The sequence below is a fragment of the Eurosta solidaginis genome, chromosome 2, assembly GCF_040869045.1.
Source record: "Eurosta solidaginis isolate ZX-2024a chromosome 2, ASM4086904v1, whole genome shotgun sequence".
Lineage (NCBI taxonomy): Eukaryota > Metazoa > Arthropoda > Insecta > Diptera > Tephritidae > Eurosta > Eurosta solidaginis.
Window position 1 is genome coordinate 289,384,831 of NC_090320.1, and position 20,782 is coordinate 289,405,612.

At 38.1% G+C, this 20,782-nt stretch overlaps 2 protein-coding genes across 7 annotated transcripts in view; one reads left to right on the forward strand and one right to left on the reverse strand.

The window, feature by feature from the left end:
- The window catches only part of LOC137241140 (tropomyosin-1-like), an 857,608-nt gene that overhangs the window by 555,916 nt on the left and 280,910 nt on the right, over nt 1-20,782 (reverse strand). The window lies entirely within an intron of this gene.
- Nucleotides 1-20,782, forward strand: part of LOC137241145 (uncharacterized) — a 31,144-nt gene that overhangs the window by 6,992 nt on the left and 3,370 nt on the right. The window contains exons 2-5 of one of the 2 annotated variants that reach the window (XM_067768437.1): nt 1,245-1,353; nt 1,529-1,659; nt 15,523-15,602; nt 15,667-15,810. In XM_067768437.1, the coding sequence (XP_067624538.1) occupies nt 1,245-1,353; nt 1,529-1,659; nt 15,523-15,602; nt 15,667-15,810 (464 nt within the window). The remainder of the gene's footprint in view (nt 1-1,244; nt 1,354-1,528; nt 1,660-15,522; nt 15,603-15,666; nt 15,811-20,782) is intronic. The other variant, XM_067768438.1, reaches the window with a different exon arrangement.

Sequence of the window (20,782 nt, forward strand, 5' to 3'; positions counted from 1 at the left end):
ATTTTGAACACGACCTCTTTAGAATTGGCTGAAAGTTTTTCTTCTTTTTCTAGCTTACGAAAGACGTTTTTCAGAAGTTTTTCAAATTTTTTCATCTAACTCAAAAAAAGTTATGAATTTAAAAAAAACACCGTTTTTCTTTCCAAAATGCTATAACTTTTTCAAAAATTGACCATTTGTGATCTTTTTTTTTTAAATTTTTTTTTTAAATGTACTTTTCGGAAAAAATTCAAACAAATTTTTAAAGTTTTTTTTTTTTGTAATTTTTCAGTTTTTCGAGATTTTTCGAATTTCGCCCTTTTTTTTCTCATAAAAAACTTCAATCAATTCTGCAATCATCACCACTAATCCCGGAGTGGGCCGAGAATTGTTTTTTCTTTTTTATTTAATTGATTTGATTTTTGATGGAATTTTTTTGTATTTTTTCCGATAAGTACATTTAAAAACATATTTAAAAAAAATTATCCTAAATGGTCAATTTCTGAAAAAGTTATAGCATTTTGAAAAAAAAAACACCGTTTTTTCAAGAATATTTAAAACTTATTTTGAGTTGGGAAACGGTGTTTTTTTCGAAATGCTATAACCTTTTCAAAAATTGACCGTTTGGGATCATTTTTTTAAATATGTTTTTAATTGTTCTTTTCGGAAAAAATACAAAAAAAAACTTTAGTTTTTTTTTCAATTAAGTAAAAAAAAAATTCTCGGCCCACTCCGGGATTAGTGGGGATGATTGCAGAATTGATTGAAGTTTTTTATGAGAAAAAAACAAAAAAAAGGGCGAAATTCGAAAAATCTCGAAAAACTGGAAAACTACAAAAAAAAATACTTTAAAAATTTCTTTGAATTTTTTCCGAAAAGTACATTTAAAAACAAATTAAAAAAAAAAAAGATTCTAAACGGTCAATTTTTGAAAAAGTTATAGCATTTTGAAAACAAAAACGGTGTTTTTTTAAAAATTCATAACTTTTTTTGAGTTGGATGAAAAAATTTGAAGAACTTCTGAAAAACGTCTTTCGTAAGCTAGAAAAAGAAGAAAAACTTTCAGCCAATTCTAAAGGGGTCGGGTTCAAAATTGATCTAAATGGGATGGAATACCCCATATGTATTATTGCGTAGCCTTGTAACACTATTAAGTACACAAAATAACAACAACAGCATTTAAAGTGTACAGCTGGGTATATAATGTTCGGTTTCACCCGAACTTAGACTTCCTTACTTGTTAATCAATTTCACTTTTTTTTCAGTGTCCCTTTATCAATTTTTATTTTTTTGACATCATCATGTTTGATGGCCGGAGATGCAAAGAAGTGTCCAACAAATATAAAATATTTGAAAGAAGTGAGTGATAGTATGGTGAGTATTAAGATCTGTATACTTAACTAAATTAAGTGTTAGCTCTATGTATAACTTACTTACTTACTTAATTGGCGCTTAACCGTCTAAACTATGTATAAAGTCAGGCCAATTTTCTAGTACTATGTATAGACTTTAAATCCATTTTAAAAGCTTATGTTTTAATTATTTACAGTTGGAAGGTAGCTGGTATATGCAAAGTAGATATATCCCCCAGTACCCTGTAGATTACCGCTGCCATAAAACTGATATCACCCCTGGAACTCACCAGCTAAATATAAAAACATTCCAAATAAATGACAATGAGTAAGTATTTTTAATTGCAGGCAAAGCTTTTGGTTTTAGGTGAAAGTTATGTTGTTTTTTCGACTAAAAGAAGTCTTTTGTATCCAAAGAAACTTTTTCAATTTCCAAGTGCATAGGTGAAATATTTGTTTCCCTTTTCGTTCTGAAATAATAACACTGAAGATGGTACAACACCGAATTCGGTTCGTATTCAAACCAAATGGAAATGATGGAAAATTGTTTCAATATACATCAATTACCTGCTTTGGAACCATTTACCGCCATTCCACGTCAAGTTTGGTTCGGAGACAAACCGGTTTCGGTATTGTGCCATCTTTAGTGCAATTTATCGAGAACGAAACAAGAAAAACAATTTAACTAAAAAATTTGATTTAAACAAAATTTCTTTCAACCCAAATTACTGCACTTTTTTTGTATTGTACGGAATTTCGGGGAAATTCCGCTTATTTGAAACCTTCTGCTAGCGTTCGAATCGCTAAACCGTTGAATAATTCACTCCAGCCTTCAGTATTGCAAACTGATCTTTATTTAGAATACTTTGGGAGTAGTAAATTATTCTTCAATATCACGTACTTAACAAAAGCATGTTTAAATCAAACTGATTACTCATTCCTCAGTTTGCGCTGGTTTTATACTCTCTGTTGTGTCGTCCGCATATTTATCCAAAGGTCTAGACGTTTGACCTTCTAGAACTGTTGGATCTCCTGCTTGGTTACCAGCTATATACATGTATATGCGTGTGTATATGTGAGTAACTACTTCGGCGATGACTACTTCTGTGTGTGTGGGATATCTCTTCGTCGCCTTTTATGTACGTGGATGGATTAAAATGATGTGTTCGAGTATACAAAAGTGGCAGCTTGCTTTATTGTTGTTGTGCCCTTATTTACTAACAGCTTAGTAGTGCTAAAATTCGTCACACTGCCCTCCACCTGAGTCGTATCGTTCCGATCTGACAAATTTTCTGATCTAAACGCTGCCAGCCTCTCCAAATGAACCAATTTCATTTGGTTTCGTGGTTTGCCAATGCTTTGAATGCGGTAAACTACATCGTTGATCCGTTTTACAACTTTGTATGGGCGTTCCCTATTACACTGCAATTTCGGAGACAACTTTTTTTTGTTGTGGGTTGTATAACAGCACCAAATCTCCTTCCCGAAAGCTTTCTGAATTAAGTGCTTTATCATATCTAGCTTTCATCTTGTCACTCATGATCTTGGTTGGTTGTCTTACAAGATCGTGTATTTCCTTCATCTCTTCCTCCAATACACGAGAGGATTTCTTGGTATTTCTCTGGGAATCAGCATTTATCCCAAACATCAAATCAGCTGGCAGTCGAAGGTCATTGCCAAGGATCAACTTTGCGGGAGTTTGGCCCGTTGTCTCATGCACTGCCGATCGGTAAGCCATCAAGAATAATGTTATGCGTGTATCCCACTCTTTATGGAATTTGTCCACTACTTTCCTTAAGTCCTCCTCCAATGTTCTATTGAATCGTTTCCACCATATCATCGGACTGAGGATGTAATGCAGTTGTCCGTGTTTTCGAATGCCTAATGTCTTACGCATTTCTTGGAATACAGTTGCTTCAAAACTCCTACCTTGGTCACAATGTAACTCCATTGGTACACCAAACCTACCAACCCAATTTTTTATAAACACTTCTGCTACTGTTTCCTCTTCTTGATTTGGAATTTGCTATGCCTCTGGCCATTTGCTGAAATAATCCATAACCACCAGTAGATATTTGTTTCCGCGGTTTTTAGTAGGAAACGAACCTGCGACATCCATAGCGATCCTTTCCAATGGTGCACCTGAGTTATATTGCTTCATCTGGCCATGACTTAGGGTTTTGGGCTCCTTCGCTCTACTGCAAACCTCGCAGTTCGCAATCCACTCCGTGACCAACTGACGGCAACCAAACCAAAACAATATCTGCATAATTTTTAAGAGCGTCTTCGTGATCCCCAGATGACCTCCACTTGGGCCATTATGTAGCTCGTTGAGAACGTCAGGAATCCTTTTCCTGGGAACAACTACCAGTTTCCTCTTACATTGACCATCCTCACTCTCCCATACTCGATGCAAGCAGCCGGATATCAATTCTAAACTGTTACACTGTGCCCAATTTGACTCCACAATAGGGTTCTCCGCTGAAATCTCCTCTCTATTTGGCCTTTCATTCCATTTCCATCTCAACGCTGCGTGATCTGTCCTGACGCAAATCGCTGCCCGTAGAGGTAATTATGAAAATGTTTAATGCCAACAACTCTCTCCGTGTAACGCAATACCTACCTTCTCCTGTCCATCGACCATTTCGTACCAGATAGCGAGTCCAAATTGTCGTCAATTCATGGCAATGGGTAGCTATCGTTTTTCGCGACGTCGTTCAACTTGCGGTAGTCCACGCAATACCTGATTTTTCCATCCTTCTTCTTCACAAGTACCACCAGCTCCATAGAATAGCTAATGGTTCGATTACGACGCTGTCGCTTTTTTATACTCAGTTGAGCAGAGCTCACAGAGTATATTAACTTTGATTGTATAACGGTTGGTTGTACAGGTATAAAGGAATCGAGATAGATATAGACTTCCATATATCAAAATCATCAGTATCGAAAAAAAATTCGATTGAGCCATGTCCGTCCGTCCGTCCGTCCGTCCGTCTGTCCGTTAACACGATAACTTGAGTAAATTTTGAGGTATCTTGATGAAATTTGGAATGTAGGCTCCTGGGCACTCATCTCAGATCGCTATTTAAAATGAACGATATCGGACAATAACAACGCCCACTTTTTCGATATCGAAAATTTCGAAAAATCGAAAAGTGCGATAATTCATTACCAAATACGGATTAAGCGATGAAACTTGGTAGGTGAGTTGAACTTATGACGCAGAATAGAAAACCGGTAAAATTTTGGACAATCGGCGTGGCACCGCCCACTTTTAAAAGAAGGTAATTTAGAAGTTTTGCAAGCTGTAATTTGGCAGTCGTTGAAGATATCATGATGAAGTTTTGCAGGAACGTTACTCTTATTACTATATGTCTGCTTAATAAAAACTAGCAAAATCAGAGAACGACCACGCCCACTTTTAAAAAATTTATACACAGTCGACCGTCTGTCCTTCCACTCGGCCGTTAACACGATAACTTGAGCAAAAATCGATATATCTTTACTAAACTCAGTTCACGTACTTATCTGAACTCACTTTATATTGGTGTAAAAAATGGCCGAAATCCGACTATGATCACGCCCACTTTTTCGATATCGAAAATTACGAAAAAGGAAAAAAAAGCCATAATTATATACCAAATACGAAAAAAGGGATGAAACATGGTAATTGTATTGGTCTATTGACGCAAAATATAACTTTAGAAAAAAACTTGGTAAAATGGGTGTGACACCTACCATATCAAGTAGAAGAAAATGAAAAAGTTTTGCAGGGCGAAATCAAAAGCCCTTGGAATCTTGGAAGACATACTGTTCGTGGTATTACATATATAAATAAATTAGCGGTACCCGATAGATGATGTTCTGGATCACCCTGGTCCACATTTTGGTCGATATCTCGAAAACGCCTTCACATATACAACTAAGGGCCACTCCCTTTTAAAACCCTCATTAATACCTTTAATTTGATACCCATATCGTACAAACACATTCTAGAGTCACCCCTGGTCCACGTTTATGGCGATATCTCGAAAAGGCGTCCACATATAGAACTAAGGCCCACTCCTTTTTAAAATACTCATTAACACCTTTCATTTGATACCCATATCGTACAAAAAAATTCTAGAGTCACCCCTGGCCCACCTTTATGGCGATATCTCGAAAAGGCATCCACCTATAGAACTATGGCCCACTCCCTTTTAAAATAATCATTAACACCTTTCATTTGATACCCATATCGTACAAACAAATTCGAGAGTCACCCCTGGTCCACGTTTATGGCGATATCCCGAAAAGGTGTCCACCCATACAACTAAAGCCCACTCCCTTTTAAAACACTTATTAACACCTTTCGTTTGATACCCATATTGTACAAACGCATTCCAGAGTCAACCCTGGTTCACTTTTATAACGATATTCCGAAAAGGCGACCACATATAGAACTAAGGCCCACTCCCTTTTAAAATACTCATTAACTGCTTTCGTTTGATACCCATATAGTACATAAAAATTCTACAGTCACCCCTGGCCCACCTTTATGGCGATATCTCGAAAAGGCATCCACCTATAGAACTATGGCCCACTCCCTTTTATAATAATCATTAACACCTTTCATTTGATACCCATATGGTACAAAAAAATTCTAGAGTCACCCCTGTTCCATCTTTATGGCAATATCTCGAAAAGGCGTCCATCTATAGAACTTAGGCCCACGCCCTTTTAAAATACTCATTAATACCTTTAATTTGATACCCATATCGTACAAATACACCCTAGAGTCACCCCTGGTCCACGTTTATGGTGATATCTCGAAAAGGCGTCCACATATAGATCTAAGGCCCACTCCTTTTTAAAATACTCATTAACTGCTTTCATTTGATACCCATATAGTACATAAAAACTCTAGAGTCACCCCTGGCCCACCTTTATGGCGATATCTCGAAAAGGCATCCACCTATAGAACTATGGCCCACACCCTTTTATAATAATCATTAACACCTTTCATTTGATACCCATATGGTACAAAAAAATTCTAGAGTCACCCCTGGCCCACCTTTATGGCGATATCTCGAAAAGGCATCCACCTATAGAACTATGGCCCACTCCCTTTTAAAATAATCATTAACACCTTTCATTTGATACCCATATGGTACAAAAAAATTCTAGAGTCACCCCTGGCCCACCTCTATGGCGATATCTCGAAAAGGCATCCACCTATAGAACTATGGCCCACTCCCTTTTATAATAATCATTAACACCTTTCATTTGATACCCATATGGTACAAAAAAATTCTAGGGCCACCCCTGGTCCACCTTTATGGCGATATCTCGAAAAGGCATCCACCTATAGAACTATGGCCCACTCCCTTTTAAAATAATCATTAACACCTTTCATTTGATACCCATATGGTAAAAAAAAATTCTAGAGTCAACCCTGGTCCACCTTTATGGCGATATCTCGAAAAGGCGTGCACCTATAGAACTAAGGTCCACGCCCTTTTAAAATACTCATTAAAACCTTTCATTTGATATCCATATCGTAAAAACAAATTCTAGAGTCACCCCTGGTCCACCTTTATTTCGATATCTCGAAAAGGCGTCCACCTATAGAACTAAGGCCCACGTCCTTTTAAAATACTTATTAAAACCTTTCATTCGATACCCATATTGTACAAACGCATTCTAGAGTCACCCCTGGTCCACGTTTATGGCGATATCCCGAAAAGGCGCCCACCCATACAACTAAAGCCCACTCCCTTTTAAAACACTTATTAACACCTTTCGTTTGATACCCATATTGTACAAACGCATTCTAGAGTCAACCCTGGTCCACTTTTATAACGATATTCCGAAAAGGCGTCCACCTATAGAACTAAGGCCCACTCCCTTTTAAAATACTCATTAACACCTTTCATTTGATACCCATGTAGTACAAACAAATTCTAGAGTCAACCCTGGTCCATCTTTATGGCGATATCTCGAAAAGGCGTCCATCTATAGAACTTAGGCCCACGCCCTTTTAAAATACTCATTAATACCTTTCATTTGATACCCATATCTTACAAAATAAATTCTAGAGTCACACCTGGTCCACTTTTATGGCGATATCTCGAAAAGGCGTCCACCTATAGAACTTAGGCCAAGTCCTTTTAAAATTATCATTAACACATTTCATTTGATACCCATATCGTACAAACAAATTCTAGAGTCAGTCGTGGTCCACCTTTATGGCGATATCCCTAAATGGCGTCTATCTATAGAACTATGGCCCACTTCCTCTTAAAATACTCTTTAATACCTTCCATTTGATACACATGTCATACAAACACATTCCAGGGTTACCCTAGGTTCTTTTTACAACATGGTGGTTTTCCCTTACTTTGTCTCCACAGCTCTCAACTGAGTATGTAATGTTCGGTTTCACCCGAACTTAGCCTTCCTTACATGTTTCTTGTATGATTTGACTCACAACTTCCGGCTTTGCCATCGAAACACTACGAGGAGCTTGACGGATCAGCCTCGCATCTCCAGTGTAAAATTGATGTTTCACAACGTTGATGCGGCCTGGAATGGAGCCATCCTGGTCAAATATGTTTGCGCACTTTAGGAGCAGTTGTTTTGCCTTATTCTGACAGTTTTCCTCTAGCCCCTCCGTCCATGCCGTGATGTCATTTGAAAGATCAATCTTAATTGTTAAAACGTTCTGGAGCTATTCACAGTTAATAATTACTTCAGCCTCTTGGCATCTTCCCAATAAAGCTCCTTGGGCCAGTTTGAATGATGACTTGAACTCATTGAATACTCTTACCGTAATATGTCCATCTTGTTTAGGTTTTTCTTACAAGTATTTTCGTTGTTGATTTGTTTGCTGCCTCGACAACCCAAAATATGTTTGTCCCATAATCTACATCAATCTTTGCCCCGATGACCGCCTCCGATTTTGGTGGTATTTGCTAATTCTCTTCCACCAGCACTTGTTCACTGCGGTAGCCTTTTTTGTAGCCGAAATTAAGTGGCACATCCATGTTCTTATATCGCATCGTCTTGCTTTGCATGTCGATCTTGATGCATTGGTTGATTAAGAAGTTCACTTCAATTATGATTTCTCTGCCACTACAAAATTGTGCATTCAAGCAAGTGCTAGCTGTCGCTCTTTGCGGCTGACTCGCTTTAGTTTAACGATTGAGTGAACTTGGAGATTTGCTCATTTCCTTCAGCTCTACGTTTACGGCCACCCATATTGTTGGAACAATTACGACCAGTGGTGCGATGACGTACAATGTGATCTGGATCTTTTTTGTTGTGATCCCTTCAGTGCTTCCAAATTATGTCCACCCAATCTGACTTTTTACTTCCACGCGATGAGCTTTGTATGCGGGCTTACTCAAAAGTGACGCTGTTTCCTGAGTCAGTGCATGGGATACCATTTCAGCAAATGTTGGCTTTGGGTATGCGTATGTAGCTGGCTTCGCTTCCACGTCCCGTATGCCATTTATAAAGCTCTGGATTTTTACCCTCTCGGTGTATTCCACGAGTGCGCCAGCATATGCTAAATAGGTCAGCCTTTCGACATCCGACGCAACTCCTGCAAAGTCTCATTCGCTTTTTGGTAGCAGTTTTGCAACTCAATTTAGTACATCTGTTTCCTATGCTCGCTTCCGCAACGTCTCACGACAGTGACCACTAATGCTTAATGACTGTTCCGTTCGTACTCTGGAATTGTCTTTAAGATACCAGCTCCAGTCCCTTTCAATTCCACGAACTGTGCAGCAATTTTATCTTCAGCATTCCAGCTGTTCAGTGTTGACGTCCTCTCAAATTGAAGTTTGAATACCTGGAAAGGAACCGAGCCGTCAAAAGATGGAATTTTTACCTTTGGATTTCTCTCTGGAACAGCTGGGCGATTTAGTTGTAACTCCTCCAGACGACCTTTTAACGATTCTATCTCGGCATCAATTTTATCCTTATAACATTTGCACATCCTGCTCCTCCAAATTCGCAAAGAGCTGCGATGATACCTGCTCCTAAATTTGTGCCGACATTTCAGATATGCGTGCCTCTTGCAGTTCCAGTTGAGATGCCGTATATGTCTTCTGTTCTTCCAATTGTGCTTCAATCGATGTTATGCGTGTCCCCTGCGATTCCAGTTGAAATGACATTGTCCACGTTTGTGCAGATATTGCAGCCAATAGCATGTTCAAGTCTGTGCTCGTAACTCTCTGTGATGTTTCGTTTTTCTCTTGAAGTTCGATCTTGTCGCCGGTTATACTCAATCCACGGTTCTCCAACTCCTTTTCAGTTCCTGGCTCTTTAATTCACGTAACTTTACCATGTCCAAATTGTATTCGAAATCTTAGGAATTTGTTCAACAATTCCTCCTCTGGCACCAATTGTAAAGAACTTCGGCGATATTCCTCATATTTCAAACCTTCTTCTAACGTTCGAATGGCTAAACTGTTGAATAGTTCACTCCAATTTTCAACATTGCAAACTGAGCTTTATTTAGATTACTTTGGGTGTAGTACAATATCACTTACTTAACAAAAGCGTGTTTAAATCAAACTGATTACTCCTTCCTCAGCTTGCGCTGCTTTTATACTCTATGTTGTCTCGTCCGCATATTTCTCCGAAGGTCTAGATGTTTCGGCTTCTAGAACTGTTGGATCTCCTGCTTGGTTACCAGCTATATACATGCATATTTGTAGTTAATGTTTGTATACTGGCCATATGCGTGTGTAAGTGTTTGCATAATCCTCCTTTGCATTTCGATCTTGATGCCATGGTCAGCTACAAAGTCCACTCCTAATATGACTTAATCAATGATCTCTGCCGCAACGAATTTGTGTAGAACCATGACCTTCCCAATTAAGAGTTCACATACCACTTCTCCCTGGACTTGGTTAAACTCGCCAGTGACAGTACGCAGTCTTGCTCCATGTAAAGGCTTTACTCTCCTCTTGACCAAATTAGACCAGATTATAGAATGAGATGCGCCCATATCTACAGTCAGTACACGTTCCTTGCCATCCACATTTCCTCTGACGGAAAGACTGCTCGATTTTCTTCCAATTTATGATACAGATATCACAGGACATTCAATAGCTGGAGCAAGTTCTCGATCTTCACATCTGTCTCGCTCTTGCTCATCTTCTCCAGCTTTGTACTTAAGACCACACATGCTGTTGGAACCACCAGAATCAACATCGCAGTGATGTGCAATGTGACCTGACTTCCCGCATTTGAAACATTTGATTACTCTGTCACTCCGCTTTTGCGATCCTTTCAGCGCCTTCAATATTGTGTACACCCAGTCTGGCCTTTCTACTTCCACACGGCGTGGTTTGTATGCCGGTTTACTCAAAGTGAAGCAGTTTCCTGTGTCAGTGCATGGGATACCGTTTCAGCGAATTTTGGCTTTGGGTTTGCGTATGTTGCTCGCTTCGTTTCGACGTCCCGTAAGCCATTTATAAAGCTCTGAATCTTTACCCTATCAGTGTATTCCACGGGTGCGTCCGCATTTGCCAAATGAGGCAACCTTTCAACATCCGAAACAAACTCCTGCAAAGTCGGTTTCGCAACTCAATTTGGTGTATGTGTTTTCCATGCTCGCTTCCATAACGTCTCTCGACAGCGGCTATCAATTATTCATAACTGTTCCGTTCGTACTCTGGAATAGTCTGCAAGATTTCAGCTGCAGGCCCTTTCAATGCCACGGAGAGTGCAGCAACTTTATCTTCAGCATTCCAGTTGTTCACTGCTGACTTTTTGTCAACTTGAAGCTTAAAGGCCTGGAAAGCACCAGAACCGTCAAAAGATGTAGTTTTTACCTTCTTATTACTCGTTGAAGCAGCCGGGCGATTAAGTTGCAACTCCTGGATAAGTTCTCTCAAAGCATCCACCTCGGACTGAATTTTTACCCGCCTCTTGTGCTTCGAGTTGTACTGTTATGCGTGTCTCTTGTTCTTTCAATTATGCTTCCATCTTGGTTGTTATACGAGTCTCCTGGGATTCTAGCTGTGTTTCCATCTTGTATGTTATACGTGTCTCCTGTGATTCCACCTTGGATGTTATACTTGTCTCCTGTGATTTCAGTTGCGATGACATATTGGTGGATATTTGTGATGACCGATATTGCAGCCAACATCATGTTGAAGTCTGTGTTCGCCATTGTCTGATGTGTTTCATTTTTCTCGTGTCGTGTTTGTAGTTCGGATTTATTGCCGTTTGCGTTCAACCCACGGTTCTCCAACTCCTTTTTGAGCTGTTGGATCTTCAAATCACTTTACTTGGCCATATCCCTGTTGTCCATTCTGACACCAATTGTAACGAATTTTGGGAAATTCCGCTTATTTGAAACCCTTTGCTAGCGTCGAATAGCTAAACTGTTGAATAGATCACTCCAATATTTAGGTTTGCAAACTGGACTTCATTTAGATTACTTTGGGAGTAGTACTTCACAATTAAACTTCTCAACCAATAGCGCGCTTAAATCAAAACTGATTAATCATTCCTCAGCTTGCACTACTTGTATACTCTCTGTTGCCTCGTCTGCATATTCCTACTAAGATCAAGACTTTTCACCTTCTAGAACTGTTGTATCTCCTGCTTGGTAATTTAGCTACTTATATGCGTGTGTATGCATGAGTAACAACTTTGGCTGAAGACTACATGTGTGTGAGTGAGTTATCTCTTCGTCGCCTTCTATATATGTGTATAAATGATGATTGATGTGTTCCTGTACATAAGAGTGGCTGCTTCACGTTTTTGTTGTTGCGTGATTATTTACTAATAGCCTAGTGATGTCAACATTCGCCACAATATTGTGATTATGATATAGATATGGCCCGAATTCGAACCAATAATTTTCAATGCGCTGGGGAGAGGGGTGAGAGCAGGGTCCAGTATGCTCTACACTGGGATCTTATAAAAAAATTGCTGCTAAGTGTTTGCCTGCATGGATGACCTAGACATGCTGATTAGGGTTAAATTTCTTGTAAAATTAAAATTAAGCCACAAATCAGCCAAGCAAACATTGGACTGGAGAGCTGGTCTGCGCAAATGATTGATCTCAACAAGGCTCATGCAGCTCTGGTGATTAGGGTTCCTATAATATTCATTAGGGATCTGACGAATACTCAAAACTTCTTCGTGTTGAAGCTGGATTGAGGACGATGTAATTAAATCATGTTGTCGATACATTCCTTAGGAGTTCAGAACTTTTTTCGCCGCTAGGTTATAGTATTTTGTTCTCAGTTTAGTCAGATCTCCGATAGATGTATCCATAGTCTGATTTGGTATTTGAAAACACATCGTCGCTACGAATGATTTCTACAAGTGGAATTCACTAACTAGAGGTTTTACTTACTTAATTCGTGCTCGGCCGAAGCCGGTAGGGCCGTCCAAAAATTTACTCCATCCGATTCTTCATTTGACTGACGGGTGCCAAAATTGACACCAAAGGAATTTAAATCGTTTTACATCTGGTCCTTCCAGTGGAGAGGGCCGATATCTCTGAAATTTCGTTTAGTTTTGCGCCGCTGTTCTTCCCGATTCTAGCTAAGCTAAAGGTGTTCGTCAACATCGTTTTGCATAGCCGTATAAATTTTGCGGGGAAACCAAATGCAGACATGCCGTTTATGGGCTGCTCGTTTTCGATCTGTCGAACGCGGTTTTAAAATTGACGAAGAGGTAATGCGTCAATTCTTTTTCGCGACATTTTTCCAAGATTTGGCGTATAGTCAAAATCTGGTCGATTGCGGATTTACCAGGTTTGAAGCATCAATTTGCAGTATCCCACTTTGTGTAGACTGGGCAAAGACCAATTGGATTCCAAACGTGAGACATGCACCCGTCCGATCATGTTTCACATATCCGGTGGAATTTCGCACAAACGCTTATACAGGCGCCTTTTATCAACTCCTCGTTGCCGTATTTGAATAGCTCCGCAGTAGAACCATCAGCGCCCGCAGTGGCGGAGTGAGAGGGGGAAAGGGTGTATTTGCACCAGGCGCTACTCACAGGGGCGCCAAATAGTTCGCAAAGCATTTTTATTATAACTGATTTCTGGAAAAAATTTTCTATACTAAGAAGGCATGCATATATCCGGAACAATTGCGACAGGTTGTGGAATAATTGAAAGCATATATACATATGTATTTTTCTAACGTTCAACGTTACGATGGGAATTATTAAAAAATGATCTAACAAAAATTGCCAAACGTGAATCTGAAACACGATGCAGCGCGGTTAGCTTTATAGCCAATGGGCTAGAGACACATAGAACAATTTGCAGATTAGCACACCTCAAGTGACACCAGAAGCGAAGCTACAATCCTTTCCAAAATATACTTAATTTTAGTTTCATTATTTCTGGCAGGAAATCTTAAGGAGGATTGAACGTATGCAGCTCAGATTACAAGATTCGGGGATGAATTTTAGAAAAGCGTATTTTAAATCATTAGCGCCTGAAATATCCGATATTCGAGACACTTTCTGTGAATCAATAGAAAAATCGAAGTCTCTTTTTGAAAAATGGGGTATTGATATAATAAAACTTGTAAGAAGACGCCGCAGAATGTGAAATTTCTCGCGTTATGAAAATTGTTCTCGATCGTCTCCAAAAAGAAATATGTACAAGATTTACACCACCTACTTTACTTACTTAATTGACGCTTAACCGTTTAAACGGTTACGGCCGTCCAACAAGGTGCGCCAGTCGCTTCTTCTCTCTGCCAACCGTCACCAATTGATCACACCAAGGGAGTTTAAATCGTTTTCCACCTGGTCCTTCCAGCGGAGTGGGGACCGCCCTCTACCTCTACTTCCATAGGCTGGTTCCGACAGAAACACTTTCTTAGCCGGAGCGTTATCTTTCATTCGCATAACATGACCTAATCAGCGCGTTTTAATTCACTGGACTATGTTGATGTCTGCGCAGAGCTCGTACAGCTCATCGTTAAATCTTCTTCGGTACTCGCCACCGCCAGCGGGTAGAGGTCAATAAATCTTTCGAAGGACTTTTCTCTCCAACACTCCCAGAGCCGCTTTATCTGATGTAGTCATGGTCCATGCTTCTGCACCATACAACAGGACGGGTACGATAAGTGACTTGTAGAGTTTAATTTTCGTTTGCCGAGAGAGGACTTTACTTTTCAATTGCCTACCTAGTCAAAGGTAGCATTTATTGGCAAAAGTGATTCTTCGTCTGATTTCAGAGCTGATGTTGATGCTGGTTCCCAAATAAACGAAGTCTTTTACCATTTCGAAATTATGGCTGCCAACAGTAGCGTGGTTGCCAAGGCGCATATGCGTTGACTCTTTGCTCGATGACAGAAGGTACTTCGTGTTGTCCTCATTCACCATAAAACTCATCTTTACCACTTCTTTTTCCAGTTTGGAGTAAGCAGAACTAACGGCGCATGTGTTTAGGCCAATGATATCAATGTTATCAGCATATGCCAATAATTGCACGCTTTTATACAATATTGTTCCAGAGCAGTTAAGTTCTGCAGCTAGTATAATTTTCTCCAGCATCGAATTAAAGAAATCGCACGACAGGAGGTCACCTCGTTTAGTTTCGAACTGCTCGGGGAGGTCTTTCCCAATTCTGACTGAGCTGATAGTGTTGCTCAACGTCATTTTGCACAGCCGTATATGTTTTGCGGGGAAACCAAACAAATATTTTTCCCCGGGCACAAGAAAATCGCACTACGCCACTGATCGTCCGAGGTCTTGTTGTTTTTTAATCTGGTTATTTATATTCTGATTTCGTCATAGTCGGGTGGAGGAACATAAATTCATCGATTGCGGGCTCAAAGTCATCATAAATCCTTGGGCGATAGGTACATCGCTGTCTCCATTTGGTAGGTCAGATAAGTGTTCCCTGCATAATCTAAGTACTCTCTGAACATCGGTTAAAAGGTCACCGTTTTAATTCCGACAGTATTTTACCCCCGACTAAGAACCTTTCTTCTGTCGTCGAATTTTTTTGCTAAAATTTGCAGGCGTCATTCGTGGTTACTAACATCTGACGCTCGTCACACTCATGCCTTACTGCCTATGCTTTTTTCCTCCTGCAAAGGCGCCTTGCTTCCTCTCTCTGCTTTCAGTAGCGTTCACATACTCTTCTTGTTGTTTACTTTGAAAATATACACAGCAGTTTTACAAATTATTATTTTTTCACATTTATTAGCGAATCCAAACAAGTTACAAATGAAAAACTTATATTCCTGCCTGATGGACAATTTTATACAAGCTTTGATGATAAACATGGTATATTACTATAATCATATCTTTCTAAGAAATTTAAACTTGATCTTTTATTTATATTTTGCAGCTTATGTTAGTTCCGCTAGTTCCTCTAGTTCCGCTGGAGGTCTAGATATTGATTGGGACAAGATTACGCACAAAATTATAAGTCTTGATTGTAACAAACTTATCATCTATTCGTGCCAGGATTTACCAAATGATAAACACGTCAGTAAGTAATTTTTGTTTTGAGTAAGTATTGCGATTTGTGGCTGCGTACGAACGCCGCCAGACTAGGTCCCTATTATGCATGTTCGTCACGGAAAGCGAATGGTCTGCAAGATCATTTGAGCGATATAAGTATAAATAGAAGCGGTTTTCTTACTGGTGGAAAATCAATACCAGTGAATACCTTTTCGAATTTTAAGTTGTGTGAACAATGTCTTATTTTACTAAAAGGTAATTCAGCCGACTTATTCTCATTCTCTATGCCATAAACGCAGTAAAAAAGATATAGGAGCACACGCTAATACGAGTCTCGCAAGCACAGGTTATGTATTTGAAAATGTATCGCAATGTATAGTTGATCTGGTCGATCCGTGAGGACGTCAAATAGGATGACTTAGTCCATAGTTTTTTACTAATTATTTTTATTATTATAAGTTTTTGTTTTTTTTTAAATAATTTCTTTGAAATAAATTTTTTTTTTACCAATATTCTTTACTAATTTTAATGAAATGAAGTTTTCTATTTCGTTACATTTTCACAAATTTTATAATTTTTTTTTTTGTTCTTGTAACTAATTACTTAATTTTATAGCTTTCATGAAAATGAAATGGTATATTAACTTCGTCCCGAATCACAAAATTGTAAATCATTAACGGAAAATAGATAGGCCCACCATTAAGTATGCCGAAATAATCAGGATGAAGAGCTGAATTGATATAGCCATGTCCGTCTGTCCGTCTGTCTGTTTGTATGCAAACTAGTCCCTCAATTTTTGAGATATCTTGATAAAATTTGTTGAGCGGGTGTATTTCGGTGTCCGATTAGACATTTGTCGGAACCGGCCGGATCGGAACACTATATCATATATATATCCTCTATATAACCGATTTTTCAGAAACAGAGGATTTTTGTCAAATATTAGTATTATAGTATTTAGCATATATCGTTGTCTAAAAAAATCGAGCAGATCGGTGGTATATATATTATATACCCCATATAATCTGTCATTTTTGCCCATTTTTTACTGCTAGAAGCTTCAAATTTCATCAGATTTCATCAAATACTTACGTTTACGTCATATATTGTTGAAATACGTGATTCGTAGTCACAGTTTTTACATGTAGGCCACAAAAAACGTGAAACTTTGCATCCTCACACAAAGTTCCTACCTATTGTTTTATTTTATATTTTTTCTGTTCACTATATATTTCTTATCTTATACATCCGATTATTTGGAGATTACCAATGGGATAAGATTATTGTTCAGCCCCATTCATGAAAGGTATGAAGTCTTCGGCACTTGTTTATACTCATTTCAAAAAAATACTTAGTTTTTTTACCAATTATTTCCAAAAAAACTCTTTGTTCATTTATTTTACTAGTTCTAAATAAAAATGTTGTTTTTCGATTTCTTTTTTATCAAATTTCTGTATTAGTTTTAATTAAATCAATTTTTTAACAAAATCTTTTCTACTTTTCTTTTTATTAACAAGTTTTATAAGTTCTTAAATTTTTTTATTTCTTTACCATTCGTCTCATAAATTCTTTTTTACATTAAAAACTTAAAAAAAAAAAATAAAATTTGTTTGCTAATTTTCTAACAAATTTTCCAGTTAGATATAAATAATTTTTTTTTGTATTATTTTAATAATTCAGTTCCTCTTACTAATTTTTTAAAAAAGTTTTTCTGCTATTTCTTTTAATAATTTAATTAAATTCGTTTGTTTAACAATTTTTTTTTAATATTTTTAATATTTTTTTTTCAACAAATATGTCTAGTTATTTTTATCAAATACATTTTTAATAATTTTTCAAACTACTTACTATTTCTCATTGCAATCAATGATCAAATTGATAGGTAATAAAGATTAAATTTATTTTGTGGAAGCCTTCGGTAGCATAGCGGAGAAGAGAAAATTCCAGTAGCGCCAATACAACCGTCGAAGCAACAGAACAAAAATTTCCAAAAGGTGTAGAAAAATTTAGCTCCCAATTTGATTTTCTGCATTGTTCATCTTATAAGACCAAACACTCTTTTAAACAAGTAAGGAAGTCTAAGTTCGGGTGAAACCGAACATTACATACCCATCTGTACACTTGAAATGCTGTTGTTGTTTGTTTTGTGTTCTTAATAATGTTACAAGGCTGCGTATGCATATTACATATGGTTCTATTCTGAACTAATTTTTCTTCGAGTTATGGCTCCCGAAACATAACAAGTAAGGAAGGTTAAATTCGGGTGTAACCGAACATTACATACTCAGTTGAGAGCTATGGTGAAAACATAAGGGAAAATAACCATTTAGGAAAATTAACCTAGGGTAACCCTGGAATGTGTTGTTTGTACGATATGGGTATCAAATGAAAGGTGTTAATGAATATTTTAAAAGGGCGTGATTCTTAGTTCCACAGGTAGACGCCGTTTCGAGATATCGTCATAAAGGTGGACCAGGGGTGACCCTAGAATTTGTTTGTACGATATGGGTATGAAACGAAACGGGTTAATGAGTATTTTAAAAGGGAGTGGGCCTTAGTTCTATAGGTGGACGCCTTTTCGAGATATCGCCATAAAGGTGGACCAGGGGTGACTACAGAATGCGTTTGTACAATATGGGTATCAAACAAAAGGTGTTAATGAGTATTTTAAAAGGGAGTGGGCCTTAGTTCTATAGGTGGACGCCTTTTTGCGATATCACCATAAAGGTGGACCAGAGGTGACTCTAGAATGTGTTTGTACGATATGGGTATCAAATGAAAGGTATTAATGAGGGTTTTAAAAGGGAGTTGCCCTAAGTTGTATATATGAAGGTGTTTTCGAGATATCGACCAAAGTGTGGACCAGGGTGACCCAGAACATCATCTGTCGGGTACCACTAATTTATTTATATATGTAATACCACGAACAGTGTTCCTGCCAAGATTTCAAGGGTATTTTATTTCGCCCTGCAGAACTTTTTCATTTTCTTCTACTTAATATGGTAGGTGTCACACCCATTTTACAACGTTTTTTTTCTAAAGTTATAGTTTGCGTCAATAAACCAATCCAATTACCATGTTTCATCCCTTTTTTCGTATTTGGTATATAATTATGGCTTTTTTTTCTTTTTTCGTAATTTTCGATATCGAAAAAGTGGGCGTGGTCATAGTCGGATTTCGGCCATTTTTTACACCAATATAAAGTGAGTTCAGATAAGTACGTGAACTGAGTTTAGTAAAGATATATCGATTTTTGCTCAAGTTATCGTGTTAACGGCCGAGCGGAAGGACAGACGGTCGACTGTGTATAAAAACTAGGCGTGCTTTCAACCGATTTCGCCCATTCCAGTAACGGCAATACAACCGTGGAAGCAACAAAACAAAAATTTCCAAAAGGTGTAGAAAAATTTAGCTCCCAATTTGATTTTCTGCATTGTTCATCTTAGGAGACCAAACACTCTTTTAAACAAGTAAGAAAGTCTAAGTTCGGGTGAAACCGAACATTACATACCCATCTGTACACTTGAAATGCTGTTGTTGTTTGTTTCGTGTTCTTAATAATGTTACAAGGCTGCGTATGCATATTACAAATGGTTCTGTTCTGAACTAATTTTTCTTCAAGTTATGGATCCCGAAACATAACAAGTAAGGAAGGTTAAGTTCGGGTGTAACCGAACATTACATACTCAGTTGAGAGCTATGGTGAAAACATAAGGGAAAATAACCATTTAGGAAAATGAACCTAGGGTAACCCTGGAATGTGTTGTTCGTACTATATGGGTATCAAATGAAAGTTGTTAATGAATATTTTAAAAGGGCGTGATTCTTAGTTCCATAGGTAGACGCCGTTTCGAGATATCGCCATAAAGGTGGACCAGGGGTGGCCCTAGAATTTGTTTCTACGATATGGGTATCAAACGAAACGGGTTAGTGAGTATTTTAATAGGAAGTGGGCCTTAGTTCTATAGGTGGACGCCTTTTCGAGATATCGCCATAAAGGTGGACCAGGGGTGACTCTAGAATGCGTTTGTACAATATGGGTATCAAACGAAAGGTGTTAATGAATATTTTAAAAGGGAGTGGGCCTTAGTTCTATAGGTGGACGCCTTTTTGAGATATCACCATAAAGGTGGACCAGGGGTGAATATAGAATATGTTTGTACGATATGGATATCAAATGAAAGGTATTAATGAGGGTTTTAAAAGGGAGTGGCCCTAAGTTGTATATATGAAGGTGTTTTCGAGATATCGACCAAAATGTGGACTAGGGTGACCCAGAACATCATCTGTCGGGTACCGCTAATTTATTTATATGTGTGATACCACGAACAGTATTCCTGCCAAGATTTCAAGGGTTTTTTATTTCGCCCTGCAGAACTTTTTCATTTTCTTCTACTTAATATGGTAGGTGTCATACCAAAGTTTTTTTCTAAACTTATATTTTGCGTCAATAAACCGATCCAATTACCATGTTTCATCCATTTTTTCATATTTGGTATAGAATTATGGCATTTTTTTCATTTTTCGTAATTTTCGATATCGAAAAAGTGGGCGTGGTCATAGTCCGATTTCGGCCAGTTTTTATACCAAGATAAAGTGAGATGAGATAAGTATGTGAACTAAGTTTAGTAAAGATATATCGATTTTTGCTCAGGTTATCAAGTTAACGGCCAAGCGGAAGGACAGGCGGTCGACTGTGTATAAAAACTGGGCGTGGCTTCAACCGATTTCGCCCATTTTCACAGAAAACAGTTATCGTCACAGAATCTATGCCCCTACCAAATTTCACAAGGATTGGTCAATTTTTGTTCGACTTATGGCAATAAAAGTATTCTAGACGAATTAAATGAAAAAGGGCGGAGCCACGCCCATTTTGAAATTTTCTTTTATTTTTGTATTTTCTTACACCATATCATTACTGGAGTTGAATGTTGACATAATTTACTAATATACTGTAAAGATGTTAAATTTTTTGTTAAAATTTGACTTAAAAAAAAATT